We start from the raw sequence: 19709 nt of genomic DNA, 5'->3' as shown, positions 1-19709 counted from the left end.
ATTGGGGGCCATCGCTTTGCCGACCGTCCTCCTGATGGCACCCGTGGGGGATTTTTTTTTTTGACCGGGTCTACGGCGGGCTTACGCCAGCCTGAACATTGATCAAGAACAACAAGAGTACATGGGATCCTTACAATTTTTCAGAGGGAAGCGAGAGGGCGGGGGGGGGGGGGGGGGGGAAACCTTCAAGGGGGTTCGAACCCATTACACCAATTATTAAGAGTGAGGGAGGGGGAGGAGGTAGTACAGCGATGCGCCCACAACCTAATGTCCTCAATGCACCTATGGGAGACAAGACTTAGGTCTTCATTCACGCCACTGAAAGTCTTGGCGTTTCTTCTCTTCCAGATATTCCAGGTGATGGCTGCGACGATTGTAGTCTCTTCAAAATTCCTACACCGCATGGTCCGGAGGTCGGCGAGATTGGAGGGCCTCCCCGTGCTGAAGTCTGGAAAGAAGAAGGTCCAAACTTCCCAGGCCCGGGGGCAGAGCAGCAGCATGTGGTCGGTGTCTTCATCTTGGGAGCAGGAGAGGCAGGTAGCAGAGGTACTGAGACAGTGGCGAAACCGGCGTTCATTGGTCGGGAGACGCTTCTTCAGGGCAAGCCATCCGAAAACTTTGCACTTCAGAGGGGCAGCACTCCTCCAAACTTGTTCAGCAGCCTCGTCTGTCCGCAAATGCCTGAAAGAATTGACATAGACACTTTTGTTCGAGGGAATTCTCCTAATGTGGAACCTAGATTTTGTGGATATCACCGACACGGACGCCCTCACCTTCTCCCTCTCGGCCATGGTTTCCACAAGAAGATCTGATGACAAGTTCAAGATTACCATTGTCTATGACCCAACTGACTATGCTCTCAAAGATGCCTTCTTTCAAGAACTTGTCGACCTAAAGCCGGAGAGCGTCACTAAGTGGATCGTTCTTGGCGACTTCAATCAAATCCACCGTGCCCATGGCAAAAGCAATCTAAATATCAATAGGAGCAGAATGACAAGGTTCCGGGCTGCTCTCCATTCATGTGAGCTAATTGAGATCCCTCTCCAAAATCAAAAGTTTACTTGATCCAACGAGCTCGAGCTCCTGACCTTAAGCAAGATCGACGCCGTCTTTTGCAATGATGAGTGGAACTCTAGTCATGACGGCTACATCCTGCATGTGCTCTCCTCCTCGCTCTCGGACCATTGTCGGCTCCTCCTTGCTAGTTGCCGGGGTCCAAAGAGGCCGTGATCCTTTAGATTTGAGGAGTTTTGGAAGCAAATGCCTGGTTTCTTGGATGTGATTAAAAGCGCTCGGGCTGAGCCCTCCACTCACTCGGAGCCTTACCACATTCTTCACCACAAGCTTCTCACCATCGGAAGACATCTGAAACGTTGGAGCCAAACCATTTTCTCCAACTACAAGACCCAACTTCACATGGCCCTCATCGTCACTCATCACCTCGACTTGGCTATGGGGAATAGAGCATTATCCCAAGATGAGCGGGATATCTGGGCTAGGCTTAAAAGAAGGGTTGTTGGCCTTGCGGCCTTGGAGAGATCCCAGAAAAAGCAAAATGCTAGGATAAACAATCTTAAGCATGGGGATGCCAACACTCGCTTTTTCACCGAGAGCTAATGCGAGGAGGAGGAAAACCTTTATCTTCAAGTTGAGACACAATAACGGTTGGGTTTCCTCTCATTTGGAGAAGCAATCTGTGGCCCAACACCACTTCAAGACCGCTCTAGGCAAATGTGAGCCTAGAACCTTGGACTTCAATTGGGATTCCCTGAACCTACCCACCATTTTCTTGGAGGACTTGGATGCACCTTTCTCGGAGGAGGAAGTCAAATTGGCTATCGCGGAGATGCCCTCTGGCAAAGCGCCGGGACCGGACAACTTCAATGGAAAATTCTTTGTGTCTTGTTGAGAGATCAGCAAGGCTGATGTTATGGCGGTGATGCACCGCTTCTCCAACCTTCAAACATCCAACCTTCATTAGCTTAACTCCGCTAATATTGTGCTCATCCCGAAGAAAGATGGTGCGAAGAAAATCTCCGATTACCAACCCAGTAGTCTCATTCACGGATTTGCACAGATTGTTGCTAAGATCCTTTCCACTAGACTTGCCCCCGGATGAAAGACATTGTATTCATCGCCCAAAGTGGTTTCATTAAATCAAGAAGCATCATGATAACTTCATGTTCATCTGCAATTATGCTAGATGGCTATATAAAAGGGAAAAAGCTTCCCTCCTCTTCCAGCTTGATATCAAGAAAGCCTTTGATTCGGTCCATTGGGACTATATTTTAGATCTCCTTCAATGGATTGGATTCCCTCCGAGGTTTTGTGATTGGGTAACCGGTCTGCTCTCTACCTCAACCTCACGGGTCCTTCTCAATGGGATTCCGGGCGATCCTATTAAGCACGGTCGCGGTTTGCGTCAAGGCGACCTGCTCTCCCCGCTTCTTTTTGACATTGCTATCAACCCACTTCAACGCAACCTTGAGGTGGCCACTTCCCAAGGACGGCTCCATTGGCTTGCCGGCAAGGATGCCCACTTCCGCACCTCCCTCTACGCGGATGACGCGGCGATTTTTATGGCGCCCATCAAAGAGGATATCTCCATGCTTGCGCAAATTCTTAGCAACTTTGGAAATGTCGCCGGCCTCTCCACAAACTTCAACAAGAGCTTGGTTGCCCCGATCCATTGCAACGACATTGACCTCACCGACATTTTGAGTGATCTTCCGGCCACCCGCACTACCTTCCCAATGCGTTACCTCGGCCTAGCCCTTGCTCTCAAGAAGCTAAAGCGAATTCACCTACAATTTCATGAAGATAAGATAGCCAGTCAACTTGTTCCTTGGCAAGGGAAATCTTTTGACATCACGGGTCGGACCGCTTTGGCCAAATCGGTTCTCACTTCTCAAGCCATCTACCTTCTCACTGCCCTCGATGTCCTAGTTGAGCTCCTCCTTGCAATCCAAAAGTTGATACGCGCTTGGCTTTGGGCGGGAACCGATAAGGCCACGGGTGGGAAGTGCAAAGTCAGTTGGACCTCCGTTTGCCGCCCCACCTCCCTTGGTGGTCTTGGTATCATCAATCTTCAAATGTTCTCCCGGGCTTTGCGACTTCTGTGGCCTTGGCTTGATTGGACGGAGCCGGACAGTCCTTGGGTGGGCACCAAGTTCCCTTGCAACAAGGAGGATATGGAGTTTTTCTATGCCATGAAAAAAGTGACCATTGGGGATGGGAAAAAGGCCTCTTTTTTGGATGCCCCTTCGGTCGATGGGATCAGCCCCAAGACCATTGCGCCTTCTACAAGCTTTCCAAGAAGAAAATGTGGGTGGTACGCGCCGCCCTTCATGAGAACGCTTGGGTGAAACAAATAAACTTCTCCAATGGACTTTCGGTTCAACATCTTGAGGAATATGTGCGTCTTTGGCACTTCACTTCGCAAGTACAACCCAATGATGATTCTCGCAACTCGATCATTTGGAAGCTCACCCCTTCGGGATCCTACTCTTCGGCTTCCACTTACAAGGCGCATTTTGTTGGCTTAACGCGCAAGGACATGAATAGCACCGTTTGGAAGATATGGGCTGCCCCTAAATGCAATTTTTTCTCTTGGCTCAAAATCCAAAACCGTGTTTGGATGGTGGACCGCCTCCAAAATAGGGGTTGGCCTAATTGTGGAAATTGTTCCCTTTGCAACCGGGCTTCAGAGACGGCGGCTCACCTACTCTTGAAATGTCGATTCACCATTAGAATTTGGTACATGGTTAAAGAGTGGCTTGGGCTCCACTCCTTTGAGCCTTCGGAGATGGCCACTCTTTTGATGCTAGTCTCTTGGGAGCTTTGGAACGAGCACAACGCTAGAGTCTTCAATAACAAGAGCACTATGTCCATGGTAATCATCGCACGTATCGAATTGGAGGCGAGGTCTTGGAGCATTGCCAGGGCAAACACTTGGGTCACTTGTTGCCGGGAGGTTATTGTTTTATTTATTTGGGTTTGTTGCCTTCAGGCTTAAAAACTGATGTTACTATCTTCTTCTTAATCAATGAATGAAGGCAAATCTTTTGCCTTTCCTTCAAAAAAATATTCTCAAGTTAGCATTGTGTGTCCTCATCTATTTATCTCTACCTAATACAATGATTGTAGTCATAATATATTATTAAAAGGAGGATAGTTTCGGCCAAAATTTACATCTTCGCCGGTTGGGCCACCTCATTCTCCACCCCTGCCATCTCTCGCCCCCAGAACGACATCGCCCTCCTCTTCTACGGCCTCCACTAGAAGTTCCGCGTACATCTTGGCCAGGTGAAATGGTGGAAACCATAACTCATCCATCTCTTTAGGAATTAGGGGTTGACTATTGATACCGTGATACCAGGTTTGTGCAGCAGCAGATTTCAGTATTTGTTGCTGATGTACGGAAGTTACCATTATTTTATTTCACTTCAATCAGAAATTTCTTAAAAAAAGATATATCCACGTCTTCTGTCCTTTAGTTGTTTTCTAACTCTGCCTTTTATTTCAGCATTTGGAATTTCTGGGTGATTCTGTGTTTGATCTACTATTTACACGGCATCTCTATGTTACCCATACTTATGTTGATCCTAGAGAATTAATAGACTTACGTTCTACTTTGGTTAGTAATGAGAATTTGGGCAAGTTGTTGCAAGAAACAATATTCACAACCATCTGCAACATGGGTCTAGAATACTTTTAGATAAAATTACAGAATATTTTAGGTCCAATTTGGAGCGGCAACTTCCAAGGGAAGGATAATGAATTCCTTCAACATGCTACATGTAAAGTACCTAAGGTTAGAAACATAGTTTTACTTGTGTTCCTTATCTTAGGAGCCTACTTCTCAATTTTTGTGCTTTTATTGTTTCTGTGATGGCTCTTTCTCTATGGAGCTCTTCCCCGGCCAACATTATACATTGAAGTTATCAAGTTGTTTTTGGTGTTTGTTTTACATGTACTGGGGACATTATGGAAAGAATTGCTGGTGCAATATTTATAGACTGATATTTTAATGTTGATTTGGTTTGGAAGACTGTTGGGCAGTTGCTTTCTCCAGTGATTACCCCCTCCACCGGCGGAACCTCTTGGGGGCCATACCAGGCCATGGAACGGTCTTTCAAAACTAAAAAAATATATTAGTAAGGCATTTTGAGCCATCGGGTTCATTAAGGTATTAATTTCTCAACAATAATTGGCCCAGTGGCTCAATTTGGCCCAGTCTACCCCAACCGGCCTCTCCTTGAGAGGCAGCCACAGTCCGCTTGTGTGTTGCACCCTGGGGTATTTATGTGGCTCGTGTTGTTATGCTTTGAAAATAGATTATATTTTTATGTCAGTTATCTATGATTTCTAGTGAAGGATGAAGAGATTAAGAAAAGATGGAGAGATTAATTTGATGGGTTATTCAATGATGGGAACGGGAGCACTATACCCGAGCTGGATGACTCCTTTGATGACACCAACATGTTGTTCGCGTAGATGATCCTAGATCTTGATGTGAAGGAGGCCCTAATAAAAAGGTAAAAGAAGGAAAGGCCCTTGGCCCCGACGATCTCTCCATTGCGATGTGGAGATGCCTTGGAGACGTGGCTATAGTATGGCTAACTAAGCCATTCAACCATATGTTTTGGTCAAACAAGATGCCCGAAGAGTGGATGAAATGAATAGTAGTACCTATCTTCAAAAATAAAGGAGAAATTCAAATATGTACTAATTACCGAGGAATTAAGCTGATGATCCATACTATGAAGCTTTGGGAGAGAGTTGTCGAGTATCGCTTGGGGTCAAAGATGAATGTCAATAAAAACCAATTTGGTTTTATGCCTGAGATATCGACTACGGAGATGATTATCTTTCTTTGCCATTTTTTGACGTAGATCGTGAGTAACATTCCATATTTTTTGAAGTATTTTTGAAAGAATGGTATAATAATTGGCATCTCTTTTTCATTGCACACTGTGCTGGGGATGATAGAGGGATGATATTACATACCTGGTTTTGATGGTTCCAAATAGAGACCTTCCCACTGGAATGACCAACCAATATCCTGCGCGACACATATGGATTCTTAAATGTAGAATAATACATGATACAAGAGTGTTTACACAATTATTGTACCAATTACTCGTTTTGTCATTTACCACTATATGTTAATTAAATAACTACTCATCCACACTTACTCCTGACTGAGCAACAAGTATAACACATATATGTAAGAAAATATGAATCATTCGTTGTATGCTAAAGTTTAGATGAATTAAACAAAACTCGTAATGGAAATCTGAAAGGTTATTGTTTTTTATATAAATTAGTTTACCTTGGCTATTGAATGGCAAAATAGACTCCCTAGAGTTTTATAAAGGTGGTTGTTTTGGACATAGAGAATTTCATCCTTTGAGAAAATTGTGTAGAAATACCTTTCAAATATATAGATTATATACTGGAAATCATATGTATATATGTTTTATTCGGCTTTATAAATACACCGCGGAAGAAACAAGTGCTAAAAGTTGAGATTTGGAGACTATGTCGATGTCCAAAACGACAACGTGTATGAAACCGGAGGGAGTATCTCCCATGAATTTTTGTTGATTCGAAGGTTAAAGGGTATGGATATTTTTTCAATTTTATTTGGTTGTAGTTCTGTTTTCAACTGTGTTGATGTTCATTGACTTGACTTTGTTAATGTTTTTTGTGAAGTGCATATTGCATTTGTTAAATAACTATCTTTGATTTAGTAGATAATTATGCCAATGATTTTTTTAATTAGTTACATATGGGGTGTGGCGTTTGGTGCTCGAGTGCTCAATCCTGATATCTAGACCGCACTTTCTTACGTGGGATCCGTGCCAAACTCATTTTAGTTGCAGATACGCGCGACCTAAAATTTTATGATTTTAGTGGCTTTTTAAGGATATATTATAGGCTAGTTCCAATTGCTAAATTTCAGTGAATTCGTATGGTGTAACCACAAGTGCCATTGTGCATGGAATAATGTTTGTTGATTTTATATTTTAAGTAGAACAACTGCTACAAGAAAATGGTATTTATGTACATAATTAGTAGATGGTTAATTTTACATAAATTTATGTTAAAGTTGTTTTAACAAATGCATCCAATATATAACGACATGTGTTCTAGGCGGCATTTCGTTTATGTGTGCATTTTGCATGACATCTGTGTATTATTGTTTCCATATTGTTTCTATTCACTTTACTTATCTTGTATTTCCACAGATGATGTTATCACATACGTGGAATTAAAAAATGAATATATTGTGTGATTTGAGAAGTAGCGGATTGTCCAACAGTTCAAGAAGATATCATGCATTAAAATGAAGGAAAATCCTAAAGACAGAGGAGAACTCGCTCACCAGTAGGTGGGAGATGGAAGGGGTCAGCCCTTGAGCAGTTAAGCCGACCCTTATGATTCCCCCTTTTCTTTTCAGTACCAATTGTTTACTAAGTATATAAATGTGTTATCGCAAAAAAGGTGTATACATGTGTGTAGTCCCAAATATATTAATTTAACCAAGGATTGCCAATCCATACAAAGTTAGTGTGTGAGGATGGCTTGGATCTACAAGATTAGAGATAGTTTCCAAGTCCTTTTAGTTGTTTGAAGAATCACACCAAGAATAGGAATAGTCATACTATTAAATAGGGATAAGATACCTGATCTGGTAGATGAAACTTGCTGCTCAGTTAGGACTAAATCGTTAACCAACATATATCCACTGATACGAGCTTGAAGCCAGAAGTACCGAGATTGTCCTATATCGCGAGGTCTAGAAACTTTGCTTGGTTAAGTTACTTTAGGCTCATAGAGCTTCAATGGACTGATTTTGAAGGTTGTGCTACAAAAAATGGCCTCTAAAGGAATCATATCCTCAAAGGTTGTCATGGGTGCTATGCTTTCCAATTAGGTGTTGATGGTGTATAATTCATTCCTTCTAGGATTCACTCTACTTTTGTTGGATTATTATATTTTTTGTTCTCGGTTATACTAGTTTGATTCGGTGGTACCTGGATTCGGTTCTGGACTTGTGCATTTCATGAGCACCGGTCATGGTTCGCTTCCCATGTTTCCGTGATTGGATTCCTTTGAATGGTGAAACCCGATTTTTGAAACATCGGTAGCATCTGGTCTCCAGTAGGCAACACGGGGAAATAGTTCTCGAAATGGATGTACAAAGTAAGTCATCAATCCTGGTGTGACTATGCTCCTTTAAGAGCAACCGACTTTGAGAAAATCATTTCCATTATGGATATGGAGACTTCAAAGATCAGATAGTTGAGTCTAATCCCAGGGTGAATGGTTCGGAAGACAATGCCTTCGATGATGAATCTTGTTGAGAAACTACTCTTTTATATTGGCCGGATATAAGACACTAGTCAATCAAATCATAGCGTCAACGGTTTGAACTTTGAGTTATTCATCTACACTCTCACACTTATTGTTCTTGAGTCCCATCTTAAGAGAGGAAACCTTTGTGATTGCGATTGAGGTTTAGTTGAGAGTCAAGCAAGAGCATCTTCGAGCCTAGAGATGATGATATATTTCTCTTGAATATTTAGCATCTCCTAGTTGTCTAGGAGTTGATTAGGAGATTCCATTTTTGTGGATCCTCCTTAAGAAGTTTGTGAAGGTCCGAGGATCACCTCAAGATCCACCATGAGTGACTGGGTAAGTTCTTTTTTAACTTAGCTCAAACAGAAGAATGTGAAGTGCAAGTGATTTCTAGGCTACGTGCCTAAGCCTCACCAATAGAGACATGGAGTTGCGCCAAAGACGTGAACTTACGGATACATCCAGTGTCTTTGGTTCTAACTCATTACTTACTTTCAGGTTTTACTTTGTTTTTATTTGGGCTAGTCCTTGCAAGTTCATTTATTGCTTTAGTTTTAGTTAGCTCTAAATTTCTTAGATTTTGATAATATCCTCTTCATCAAGGCCAATCGATAAACCTCGGTCTTTCAAGTTCCTTCGACATATCTTTTTCGTCCTGGTACTTCAAGAGAAGCGAATCCGGATCCAGAGACATGAGGTAAAGTATTTCCTCTCAAATATAAAAGGGAAAATCAATCTATTCGACCTCGTCCATAATAGTTCATAGCGATCAACATCTCCGCGAGAAGACACACATCTTCATTACCGTTTTTAACACCTCTATTAATTTTTTTTATTTGGTGCTTGTCCTAAACTCATCTCCGGAATTACCAATATTTGGTAATCTTACTCTAGACTATTTATAATCTTAATCTTTTTATTCATACCGTGATTGCTTCTTTATCCCCATATTCAAGCATTTCATTGTTGATTGTGACTTTTTTAGTAATTTAGTTAGTTCTCCGTGGCACAAAAAAATCCCAAGTGAAAGTTAAGAACATGATTGGAAATAAGTGGTTGAGTATACTCTCATGCATCTTCATGAATGTTGCCGTTTTTTGAAAAGACATACGTAGTAGATTGTGGAGTGTTAATTAATGGTTGTTGGTTGAGGCATAGATTCTGGCGTGTTAATTAGTGGGTTTTTTAAAAAGCAGTCATCCCATATTTTGATTTCCATATAGTATGTCACGGTGATGTATTAAAATATATATGGTTGTCTCGTCAAATGTGACCTACTCCTATGATGGGATTGAGGTGGAGAAAATTAGTTCAGACCTTCAACAAGGACTTGACACTCGACTCGCGACTGCGAGTCGTATGAAACTTCTCCGATGTCGAGACTAGAGGATTGCGTAATTATGCAAACAATTTCTCACGGCCGACAAGACTACATGCTATTTTCACACGATTTCTCCATGTCCAAAATTGAAATTATTTTTTGACGATTTTAATTATGCCCGTCATGAAAAAAAAAAGGCCCAGTCTAGAAAGTTCTGATTTCTGGTAAACTCACTACGAGTAATGTTTTGACTATATACCCTGCTGGTGACATATGCTGAATTTTCCTATAATCAGGCTCAACTTGACTTTGGTTCAAATGATTTGCACATATACACCTCATCCAGTCAACCCCTAAAAGTGATCCAGCTAGAAATTAAAAAAAAGGAGATGCAACTTGGAGTCTAGGCTATCGTATCCCAAAAATAATCATGGTGCAAGTGATATGTATGTATGTTAAATTTACTATAGAAAAGTTTTGCTAAAATATCTGCTTAGATGACATGAAAATCGTAAAGTAAATACCTGGTACAGGCATCAACTTACCAAGGCTCTGTTGAATGCGTATCTATTGTAGTAATGAGGCTCGAACCCTCCATGCAGTCTATACCCTCCATGCAGTCTATGATCTACAGAAATCGTAATTTGTAAAGTAGTTCACCACAGATAAGCAAGATTTATGGAAGAGAGAAATACCTTGATTCTCGGTTTGACAGGCTGCTGGATAATAAACACAATAAGCACCCGTACCAGTAAGTAAAACAAAAGATCAAACAAAGCAACAAATATCAGATGTTATCCAGATGCACGTGTAATTGACCTAGAGCATGTCAAGTTAAAGTTGGTTTGCCTATAACACAAAACGGACCTGAAATGTTGACGTGTTACCAGCAGTCGTTATTGTTGCTTCGTGCACCCTACCTCTATTGTCAGTTACATGGAGTGGGTAAGAGATCGATTTGCTTTCCAGGATATCCAGCATCACATTCTCATTGCAAATGCAAGGGCACATCTACAAGATGATTCCAAAAGAGCTGTTAATTAATTAGCGTATACAGACAGAAGTATAAACATATATGTATACAGAATTTTATTCTATACCGACATGTATACATTTTACAGGTTCTGCGTGGGAATTTGTACTAGAGAAACATAAATAAATTAGTTTGATCTTTGCACAGGAAGCTACCGTGTTTTACTGTTGGCCGCTGCTTGCCATACGACTTTACTATCATGGAAAAAGAATATCAGGTTCTTTTGTCCATCTAATTCTGATATCTGGACCACCAAAGTTTTCAAAACGATCTGTGCCAAAATCAATTACTAGAGACATACGTGCGTGCAGAAATCACGATTTTTTTTTAAATAATACGATTTTTTTAAAATAATACGATTTTTTTATTAATTTCGGAAGTGTCACGCAAATTGTCAAATTTGCGAAAGTGTGACCGGGTCGGCTACCAGTTGGCCGATCGGCCGGCCCTGGGCCGATTGGGCCGTCGGCCGCGCTGGCGCCTGGCCCCTCGTCACGTCGATGAGCTCGTTGGTGGGCAGCAGGTCGATCGGCCTGCTGCTGACCGATCGGCCTGCAGCTAGCCGACCGGCTCCGTTTCCCGCCCGAAATTAGGTTTAGGGTTTCATCTCGGCGCAAACGCAAAAAAAATTCCGCCTTTCTGTACTGCCACCCCTCTCCCGCCTAATTTTCTCCCGCCACCGCTCTCCCGCCATCGCTCTCCCGCCATAATTCGGCATCACGTTTTCCCGCCATGTTATCAAAAAAAATTCTATAAATGCAGGGTTTGACACTCTTCACTTCACACAGACTTCTACCTCTTCTCTTCCTGGCGTTTCACCCTTAGCTACCATGAAGTTGTAACTTAGCTATGTTTTCCCGCCCAAGATATCCCGCCAAAAACTACCCGCCAAACTTAATTCTCCCGCCAAAATTAATTCTCCCGCCCAAGATTTCCCGCCAAAAACTACCCACCAAACTTTGCCCGCCAGAATTGTCCCGCCTAAATTTCCCGCCAAATCTCCTCGCCGCGTTCTATAACCAACTTTCAGTGTTCTCGCTCTCCACGAAAGCAAAAGCGAGGGGCACGATTTGATTGTTGCTGTCCATTCCAATGGCGGTCACGATTTGACCCTTGTACTGCCCAGTGAGAAACGTGCCGTCCACACATAACACGGGTCGACAGTGCCTGAATGATTCGATGCATACACCGAACGAGAAAAACACTCGATGAAGAACCCTGTGAGTTGGGTGCTCTGGCAAGACCATGTCCTGGATGTTCACATATGTGCCTGGATTCCTCGCCTGCAGCGTGTGCAATAGACGAACAACAGAGTCGTAAGCGTCATGGAACGAACCAAATCTCATCTCCAGCGCCCTCTGCTTTGCCCTCCAAGCCTTGCCATAAGAAATATTGTACTGATGATGCTTCTTAACATTTTTCTGTATAGCAGTTACTCCCATGGCTTGACCTTCCACTATTTCTGTGTACAACAACCGAGATATGAGTGACAAGGTATTAACTTGTCAATGCCTATAAGTTGTAGACTAGGGTTTTCGTGGAAGTAGAGGGCAAGTAGATCTCGAGGGTTTCAGCCGGAAAAGTACTCGACTGCTAGAAAATTAGGGTTGTGTTGACAATAGAATCGATCCTCTCTTTGTCCCTCGACTCCCCCTTATATAGGAGGCGGATCCGAGGGTTTCGTGATGTACAAGTTACAAAGTCCGGGAGACTCTTTGAGTTCGTCCCGTAAAAGTTACAAGTCGAGTATTCCTAATACAACTATCTTTCCAAACTATCCCTTAACTGGGCTTCCGAGCTTCATAAACTTCGAGTCGTGGGCCTTCAGTAAATCCCGGGTACCATATTCGGCAGGCCCATTGGGGATGCCTATGTCAGTAGCCCCCGAGATTTTGCTTGAATCGAAGAATCAGAAAAAATCTCCATCATTACATTTAACATCTGATTTCTTCGAGTTACCAAATGCCTTTCATAAATCTATCATACATTGTACAGGGATAATGGTAATTGGGGCTGGTTCATCTGACGGATCAGGTACCAGTTAACTGCTCTCGTGGCATTCCCACAAATACCTACTTCAAGATCAAGTCCCTGGACATGATCTCGGTATACTGGCGTAGTTTCAACATGTGCCGCTTAAGGTCTTACCATATGCCCAACTCCAGTTGCGTTTTATCGGGTACCTAACGCGTCCGTTAGGATTTTTCTTCGCATCTGTTGATACGGAAAAAAGTAGCAGAGCGCATTCTGGTGTGATACCGTGCGCTCTGAGAATATATTGTCGAGTGCCTTTTTCGGCTACTGGAATAGCACATTTATGCGAGTCATAAGATGACTTGTATATATATATTTTTTACCTTGTCCTCCCGATGGGAGTATATGAAGAGTTATATCGTAACTCGAAATATGATCATCACGACGTTCTCAATTTCTTCGGGTACGCGAACAGCGTTCCCGATGGGAGTAGCCCCCGAGGCTACAGCCAAGTGCTTGTACTTGGTTGTAGGCTCACCTTTGTAGTATCACCATTGTTATATTGTCGACTTTTTTCCAGTGTTTCCATCTTTATCAGGTGCACGACCAGCGCTCCCGATGGGAGTAGCCCCCGAGGCTACAGTCGAGTATTTATACTTGGCTGTAGGCTCAACTTTTCTATATTTGCCAAATATTCCATATCAAACTTTCTTCCAAAAGTAGCCCCCGAGCATTTGAACAAAAAACTTGTATTTGATCAAAGGCTCCCGAAATTATTTTGTCTGCCACAAGAACTCCTTTGTCGCCAAGCTTCAAAGAACTGAAGTCGAAATTCCCAATTGATGACATCAATGCTGACGATAGCCACGATCACTGTATTGGGAAGGCACGGAAGATGCCATGTCGCTGACCTGTGGGCCCAGATCACTGTAGTTTTTGACGTGTTCCGCAAGTGGGGGACACACGTCCTCCGCTTTTCCTGGCACGCGCGCTGTAGCGCCTGTCCAGTTCCCTCACAGTAAAAAGACCTTTTTTACCCCTAAAAACACGTGTAGGGCATCGAATCCATTCTCCCCCATCCAACGGCGCGGCGATTCGCTTGCTTGCTATAAATGACCTTCTTCTTCCTCCTGTTATCCCCTTCGCTGCGTCGTGCTCCTGCTCTCTCTCTCTCCAAAAAAAACCTCCATTACTGCTGCAAAAGCTCATGCGCCCTCGCTCTTCTCCACCTTCGCCAACCACTCTCGTTGATGCCACCGCGGGCAAGGCTCTCAAGGCACACCTCTCCAATGGCAGCGGAACATTTGGAGTTCTTTGAGTGGGAAAGATCCAAGATCTCGAACCAAGACATGAACATGCTCAAGAAACTTGGGCTGGCGAAGAAGGACGAGACGTTGATCTTCCCTAGCGAAGAAAGCTTCCCGACGCCCCGCATCGGATACCGGGTAACCTTCGTTGACCATCTTATCCGTGGCTTGTTCACTCCAATCCACGGATGCTCTTTGCTTATGGGTTGCAGCTACACCAGCTGACTCCCAATTCTATTTTCCACATCTCCATCTTCATCACCCTATGTGAATGCTTTCTCGGGACCCCTCCAAATTGGGGCCTGTGGAAACACATCTTCTTTGTCCGCCGTAACAGCTCCCACAATATCGCCTACAATGTAGGCGGTGTTGTTATCTGCGTCCGCCCTGATGTCGAATATTTCGATATCAAATGCCCTGATTCTGTCTAAGGGTGGCGCAAAAGATGGCTATACATCCGCGAGGAGCACATCAACTCTCAAGAGTACAATATCGCGCCTTTTGATGGTAGCGAAAAGATTCTTCGACGCTGGTCATGGGATGCTGAAGCCACCGACGAAGAGAAAACAGCGACAGATGCACTGATGAAGCGCATCCACGAGCTGCAGAACACCCGAGGAAAAGAATTATCGGGTATTCAGATTACCGCATACTTTCTTAGGATTAGGGTGCAGCCTTTGCAAGCCCGCAAAAATCCCCTCTGGATGTATGCCGGTGACAAAGACGTGGACCGCATATCCAAAGATCTTTCAGTGAAGGATTTGGAAAAGCTTGTCCGCCGTATTTCGTCGCTGAGCAAGAAGGATTCAGTTCGAACCTCCTGCCGCGTGGAGCCATACAGCGGCACCAACGCTCTCCCCAAAGTAAGTAACTTGCCCTTCGAGTTTATATTTTTCGACTGCTATCTTGGTGAACTTGCTTTGTCGACCTTGACTCAAACTTCGATTGCTATCTTGCTATCTTACTGCCTTGCTATCGACCTCTGTCCTTAACTGTCCTTTTGCTGTTGGTATTTGTTATGCAGAACCACCAAGTTATCTTTTTTTTGCCTCCCTTACCTGATGGTGGGGAGGTCGATGAACGAACCGTCATTACCGACGATGCTCAGGGCCCTTCTCGCCCTGAAAGTGAAATCGCGGGATCTCACAAATCCGCGGTTTCCTCTGAAAGAGAATCTGAATCGGATGCTTCCGAATCAGTGCCATCTCTCCCTTCCGCTGCTTCCCCCAGTAACAAGAGGAAAAGGGGTGATGTCGAGGACTCCGGCACCTCCAAACTCGGCGGATCACCTGCCAAGGAAACTGCTCCCGAGGTGGAGGATGCCTTCAATCCTTACGAGGATGCCCTCGTTAGCTCGTAAGCTACCCTGCCTTCTTTTTCCTTTTTATATATTGTTTGAATATTCTCATACTATCTTTTGTGGACAGTGGCGAAGAAGAGGAAGAACCCGCTGCCAATGTGACTGCTCCGACGAGCACGTCGCAAACTCTGGTTCTTTCGGAGACTCGCCGTGCGACAGAGGAAACCTCGCCTCCTCATCAGGACTTGGAAGTGTCGACTCCTGTCGCCAGCCCCCGAGCCGAAGAGAGCAAGGATTGAACTTGGCGAAGAACAATGCTTCTTGGCCGGGAGTTCGTCGACTCCTTCCTTGGATGATGTAAGTATCCTTACAGCTTTTTTGTGTCTTTTGTCGAGTTTTCCCCTCAACCTTTCTGTCACCTCTTTTTCTACAGCCTCTGATGAAGCACTTCATCAGTCTTGGTACTCAATTTATTGGGTACCGTGACACTGTCGAAGACTTAAAAGGTAGGCCTTTTTGTGATGTTTTTACTCGTCATCAAGTAGACTATATTGCAGTTTTTGACTTGACTTTTTTGCGTTGTTTCCTTCCATTAGAGGCTCTCGCCAAAGCCAACAAACGCATCGATGATTTCGCCGCCAATCTTGAGCAGAGCGAAAAAGCTCGCAAGAAGGCCGAACAGGACGCTGCCTCTGTTGGAGATCTTCGAAAGAGGCTCCACCAATCTGAAAATGCCTTAAGCGAGAAAATAGCTCAACAAATAGCACGCGAAGAAGCTATCATCGGCCGCCTTGAATCGCAAAATCGGCGTTTTGCCAGTAAGTTCACTAATCACTTTTCTCAAGTTCCTTCAAGATGTATCCTTATATTTGTTGATAACCCGGACTTTGTTTCAGCAGGAAAAATGGGTCAAGATTTTGAACTGCAGGAGCCTGAAGGGGACCGTCTTCTCGACGCCCTTTCCCTCCTTGAAATTCATGGAGATCTGGCGCGCCGCAGTATTGCTGATGCACGGGCCGCGTTTACGCGCCTGTTCCCCTACTTCTTCCCGAAGAAACAACAACCAGACACCTTCTCTGATCTTGCCAAGCATTTTATCCCTGAGGAGGATCTTGGATTGGCTTTCCGGCAGGAGAACTTGAAGATCGGCGTTGAAGGTACCATAGCTTTGGTTGTCGAGAGCCAGCAGAACGTCGACTGGGCGAGGACTGGTGAGACGAAGAGGATGAACAAGGAGAAGTGGCAGTCTCTAATCAAGGCCGCCAAGCCGCATTCGAAGAAGATTCTCTCCTTCCTCGGATACAAGCCAGCTGCTTCTTCCAGTTCCGCCAAGCCGGAGGTCAAGTAGACCAACTTACTCCTCCGTTTGCTGTCTTTCTTTTGGTAGATGTCGATATCCTTACGATATTCGACTAGTTTTGTCGACTCACTAGGAGCTGACCTTTTGTAATGGACCATCACTTGTAAATATCGCCACTTGTCAATGAAAAGGAATGATCCATTGTTTCTTTATTGATGTCGACATTTTCTTTCTTCCAGTTGATATTTGATAACTACTCTAAGACTACTGGACCATCATCTGCTTCCCCTGCGACTTCTTTCTCCAAACGGATAGCTGACGATGTTTTGCTGGATAATTCCTCGTCTGTGAACCTGAATCAACTAGAAATAGTTGAACTTCGACAACAACTCCAAGCCACGAAGAAACAATCCCTTATTGTCATGGAACAATCCCACAAATCTTCCGAACGGGAAAAGATGGCTCTTCAGCAGGCTCAAGAGGCTTTAAAGTTGAAAGATGCTGCCATTGCCGAGGCTTTGTAAGCCACTTCTCGAGAGAATTATATGCTTGACCTGCTGACTGACGCAAGTCTGGATATGGCGGGTAAGTCTTGCCGCATGCGTTCTTTTACTTACTTCGCGTACAAGTTTTCTGGTCCTCATATTTCTTGATACGGTTAGGTTCTTTCTTGGATGCTGCTGCCGAAGACCAGCGTGTTGATGCGAGGGCCGAGGTTCTTATTCGACTTGCTCAGCAGAACAACTCCAGCTTTTGGTCTTCCCCGGACCGGACCTGAAAAATTGTATGATTTCAAGATCGTGCTTCTCAGGTTCGGGAATATCTCGACTTCTGCACAAAGACACTCGCCATGGTTTACAACGCCATGTTTCCTCGAAATCTGCAACCCAAAACTCTTCCTGAATTGATGAACAAGTTTAAAAGTGTTCAGTGAATTCATGGATTTGTGAAGGCTCAATTGATGGCTGGTGCTAGGTTCTCTATGATCATGCTCCAGATCTGCTACCCGAAACTTGATATGTCCAATGTTGTGACTCTTTGCCATGAACGATTAAGAAAACGAAGGAGGAACGTTGACAAAATCAACGAGGCGGTAACACCCATAGCCGAAAAGATGATTGAAGATCTTCTTCGGATGGATGCTGCATACTTCACGGAGAATCATTATGCTGACTCCATGGGTACCTCTGCAGGAGAGGAAAGGGTAAACATACATGACCTTATAGGAGGTGATTGAAGTTCTTTTCCTTCTGTCGAATTTTTCCTGAAATACAGAGATATCTTGTATATTGCGAGAAATATATTGTAAGTTTTAGAACTATGTATTTTTTCCTTTAGCCCCCGAGTGTATGTATGTTATTTGCGAGGTTTTTAGACCAAAGCAAATAATTGAGTTTATATTGTAAGGACCGAGTATATATTGTTCAACTCGCGGGTTGCAAGCCCCCGAGCCTGTCGAAGAAAAAGATGTATGTCACCAATATCTTTACTATATTGCAGCCTCGCGAGCCCGCCTCATTAAAAACCTTCCAGCCCCACTCGGTGTCCTAAAAGGAAAAGAGTGCGTCTGAAAACTCGCGAGCTTTTCAGTACATTGTATGTTTACATGCATATCTCTATTTTGACTTCTACGCGTAAAAACGCCGAAGTTGCGCCATGTTCCATGGGTTTGGCTCTGCGACCCCTGTCTTCTTGTCCTTTATTCTGTACGCTCCTCCTGCGATCACCTCTGTGACGATGTATGGTCCTACCCATGGTGACTCGAACTTTTCATGGCTATCTTGGGTAAGTCGAAGAACTAGGTCGCCAACTTGGAAAGACCTTGGACGCAAACGTCGACTATGATAGTTTTTCAGGTCTTGCTGGTATTTGGTAACTCTTGACATCACCTCATCTCTAGCTTCATCGAGTGCATCGACATCGTCCTCTAGTGCTTTTCTTGAAGTTCCTTCATCATATTCCACCACTCTCGGGGAATTGTGTTCTATTTCTATCGGGAGCACTGCCTCGGCCCCATGGACCAAAAAGAATGGAGTTTCCTGAGTTGCTGTATTGGGTGTTGTCCGTATACTCCACAATACGCTAGGCAGCTCTTCTGGCCAAGTATGTCGAGCTTTCTCCAAGGGTGTCAGCAATCGTTTCTTGATACCATTGCAGATGATACCGTTTGCTTTCTCAACTTGACCATTGGTTTGCGGGTGCGCAACTGATGCAAAATGTAGTTTGATGCCTACCTCTGCACAATATGCCTTGAATTCCTTAGAGGTAAAATTGCTGCCGTTGTCCGTGACAATGCTGTGAGGGACACCAAAATGGAAGATGATGCCCTTAACAAAGCTTACCACCGATGCTGCATCTGGCGAAGTTATTGGTTTTGCCTCAATCCACTTAGTAAACTTGTCGACAGCCACGAGCATATATACGTACCCTCCTGGCCATGCCTTGTGTAATTTTCCCACCATATCAAGGCCCCATTGTGCAAAAGGCCATGACAAAGGTATTGGCATCAACTCTGCTGCCGGAGAATGAGGTTTTGCCGCAAATCTTTGGCACGCATCACAGGTGCGCACTATGTCCTTTGCATCTTCTATTGTAGTGAGCCAATAGAATCCTGCCCTGAAGACTTTGGCTGCTATTGCTCGACTGCTTGCATGGTGTCCACACACTCCTTCGTGTACCTCCTTCAGGATAATTCTTCGTTCTTCGTGTGTAACGTATCTCTGCAATACTCCCGATATACTTCGCTTATACAGCTCTCCTTTAACCATAGTAAAAGCTTTGGATCGTCGAATAACTCGCCTTGCTTCTACCGGGTCTTCGGGTATCTCTTTCCTTAGGATATATGCGATGTAAACCTGCATCCAAGGAACTTGAACCATCATCACCTCATGCGATTCCTCTTCTTCTTCTGATGTTTTTGCTTCTGATTCTGCTAGAGCCCCGGAGTCTTTCTCTAGCTTCTTCTTTGGTTGTTTCGATGTTTTCTTCGCCTTAGTTGATCTTTCGCTTATCTCCTCCCAAAATACGCCAGGTGGTATGGCTAAGCATTGCGATCCGATGTTTGCCAAAACATCGGCTTCATCGTTGCTAAGTCTACTAATGTGGTT

At 44.0% G+C, this 19709-nt stretch overlaps 1 protein-coding gene across 2 annotated transcripts in view; it reads right to left on the bottom strand.

Moving 5' to 3' along the window:
• LOC127319746 (cysteine-rich receptor-like protein kinase 44) overlaps window positions 1-19709 on the bottom strand; it is a 34978-nt gene that overhangs the window by 4388 nt on the left and 10881 nt on the right. Inside the window, exons 7-10 of one of the 2 annotated variants that reach the window (XM_051349712.2) lie at window positions 10556-10699; window positions 10384-10407; window positions 10234-10316; window positions 6010-6064 (exon numbers count right to left, since the gene is read on the bottom strand). In XM_051349712.2, the coding sequence (XP_051205672.1) occupies window positions 6010-6064; window positions 10234-10316; window positions 10384-10407; window positions 10556-10699 (306 nt within the window). The remainder of the gene's footprint in view (window positions 1-6009; window positions 6065-10233; window positions 10317-10383; window positions 10408-10555; window positions 10700-19709) is intronic. The other variant, XM_051349713.2, reaches the window with a different exon arrangement.

The sequence above is a fragment of the Lolium perenne genome, chromosome 5 (assembly GCF_019359855.2).
Source record: "Lolium perenne isolate Kyuss_39 chromosome 5, Kyuss_2.0, whole genome shotgun sequence".
In the NCBI taxonomy this organism is placed as follows: Eukaryota; Viridiplantae; Streptophyta; class Magnoliopsida; order Poales; family Poaceae; genus Lolium; species Lolium perenne.
The sequence above is the reverse complement of the archived record's forward strand: the minus strand, read 5'-3'. Positions and strand labels throughout refer to the sequence as shown.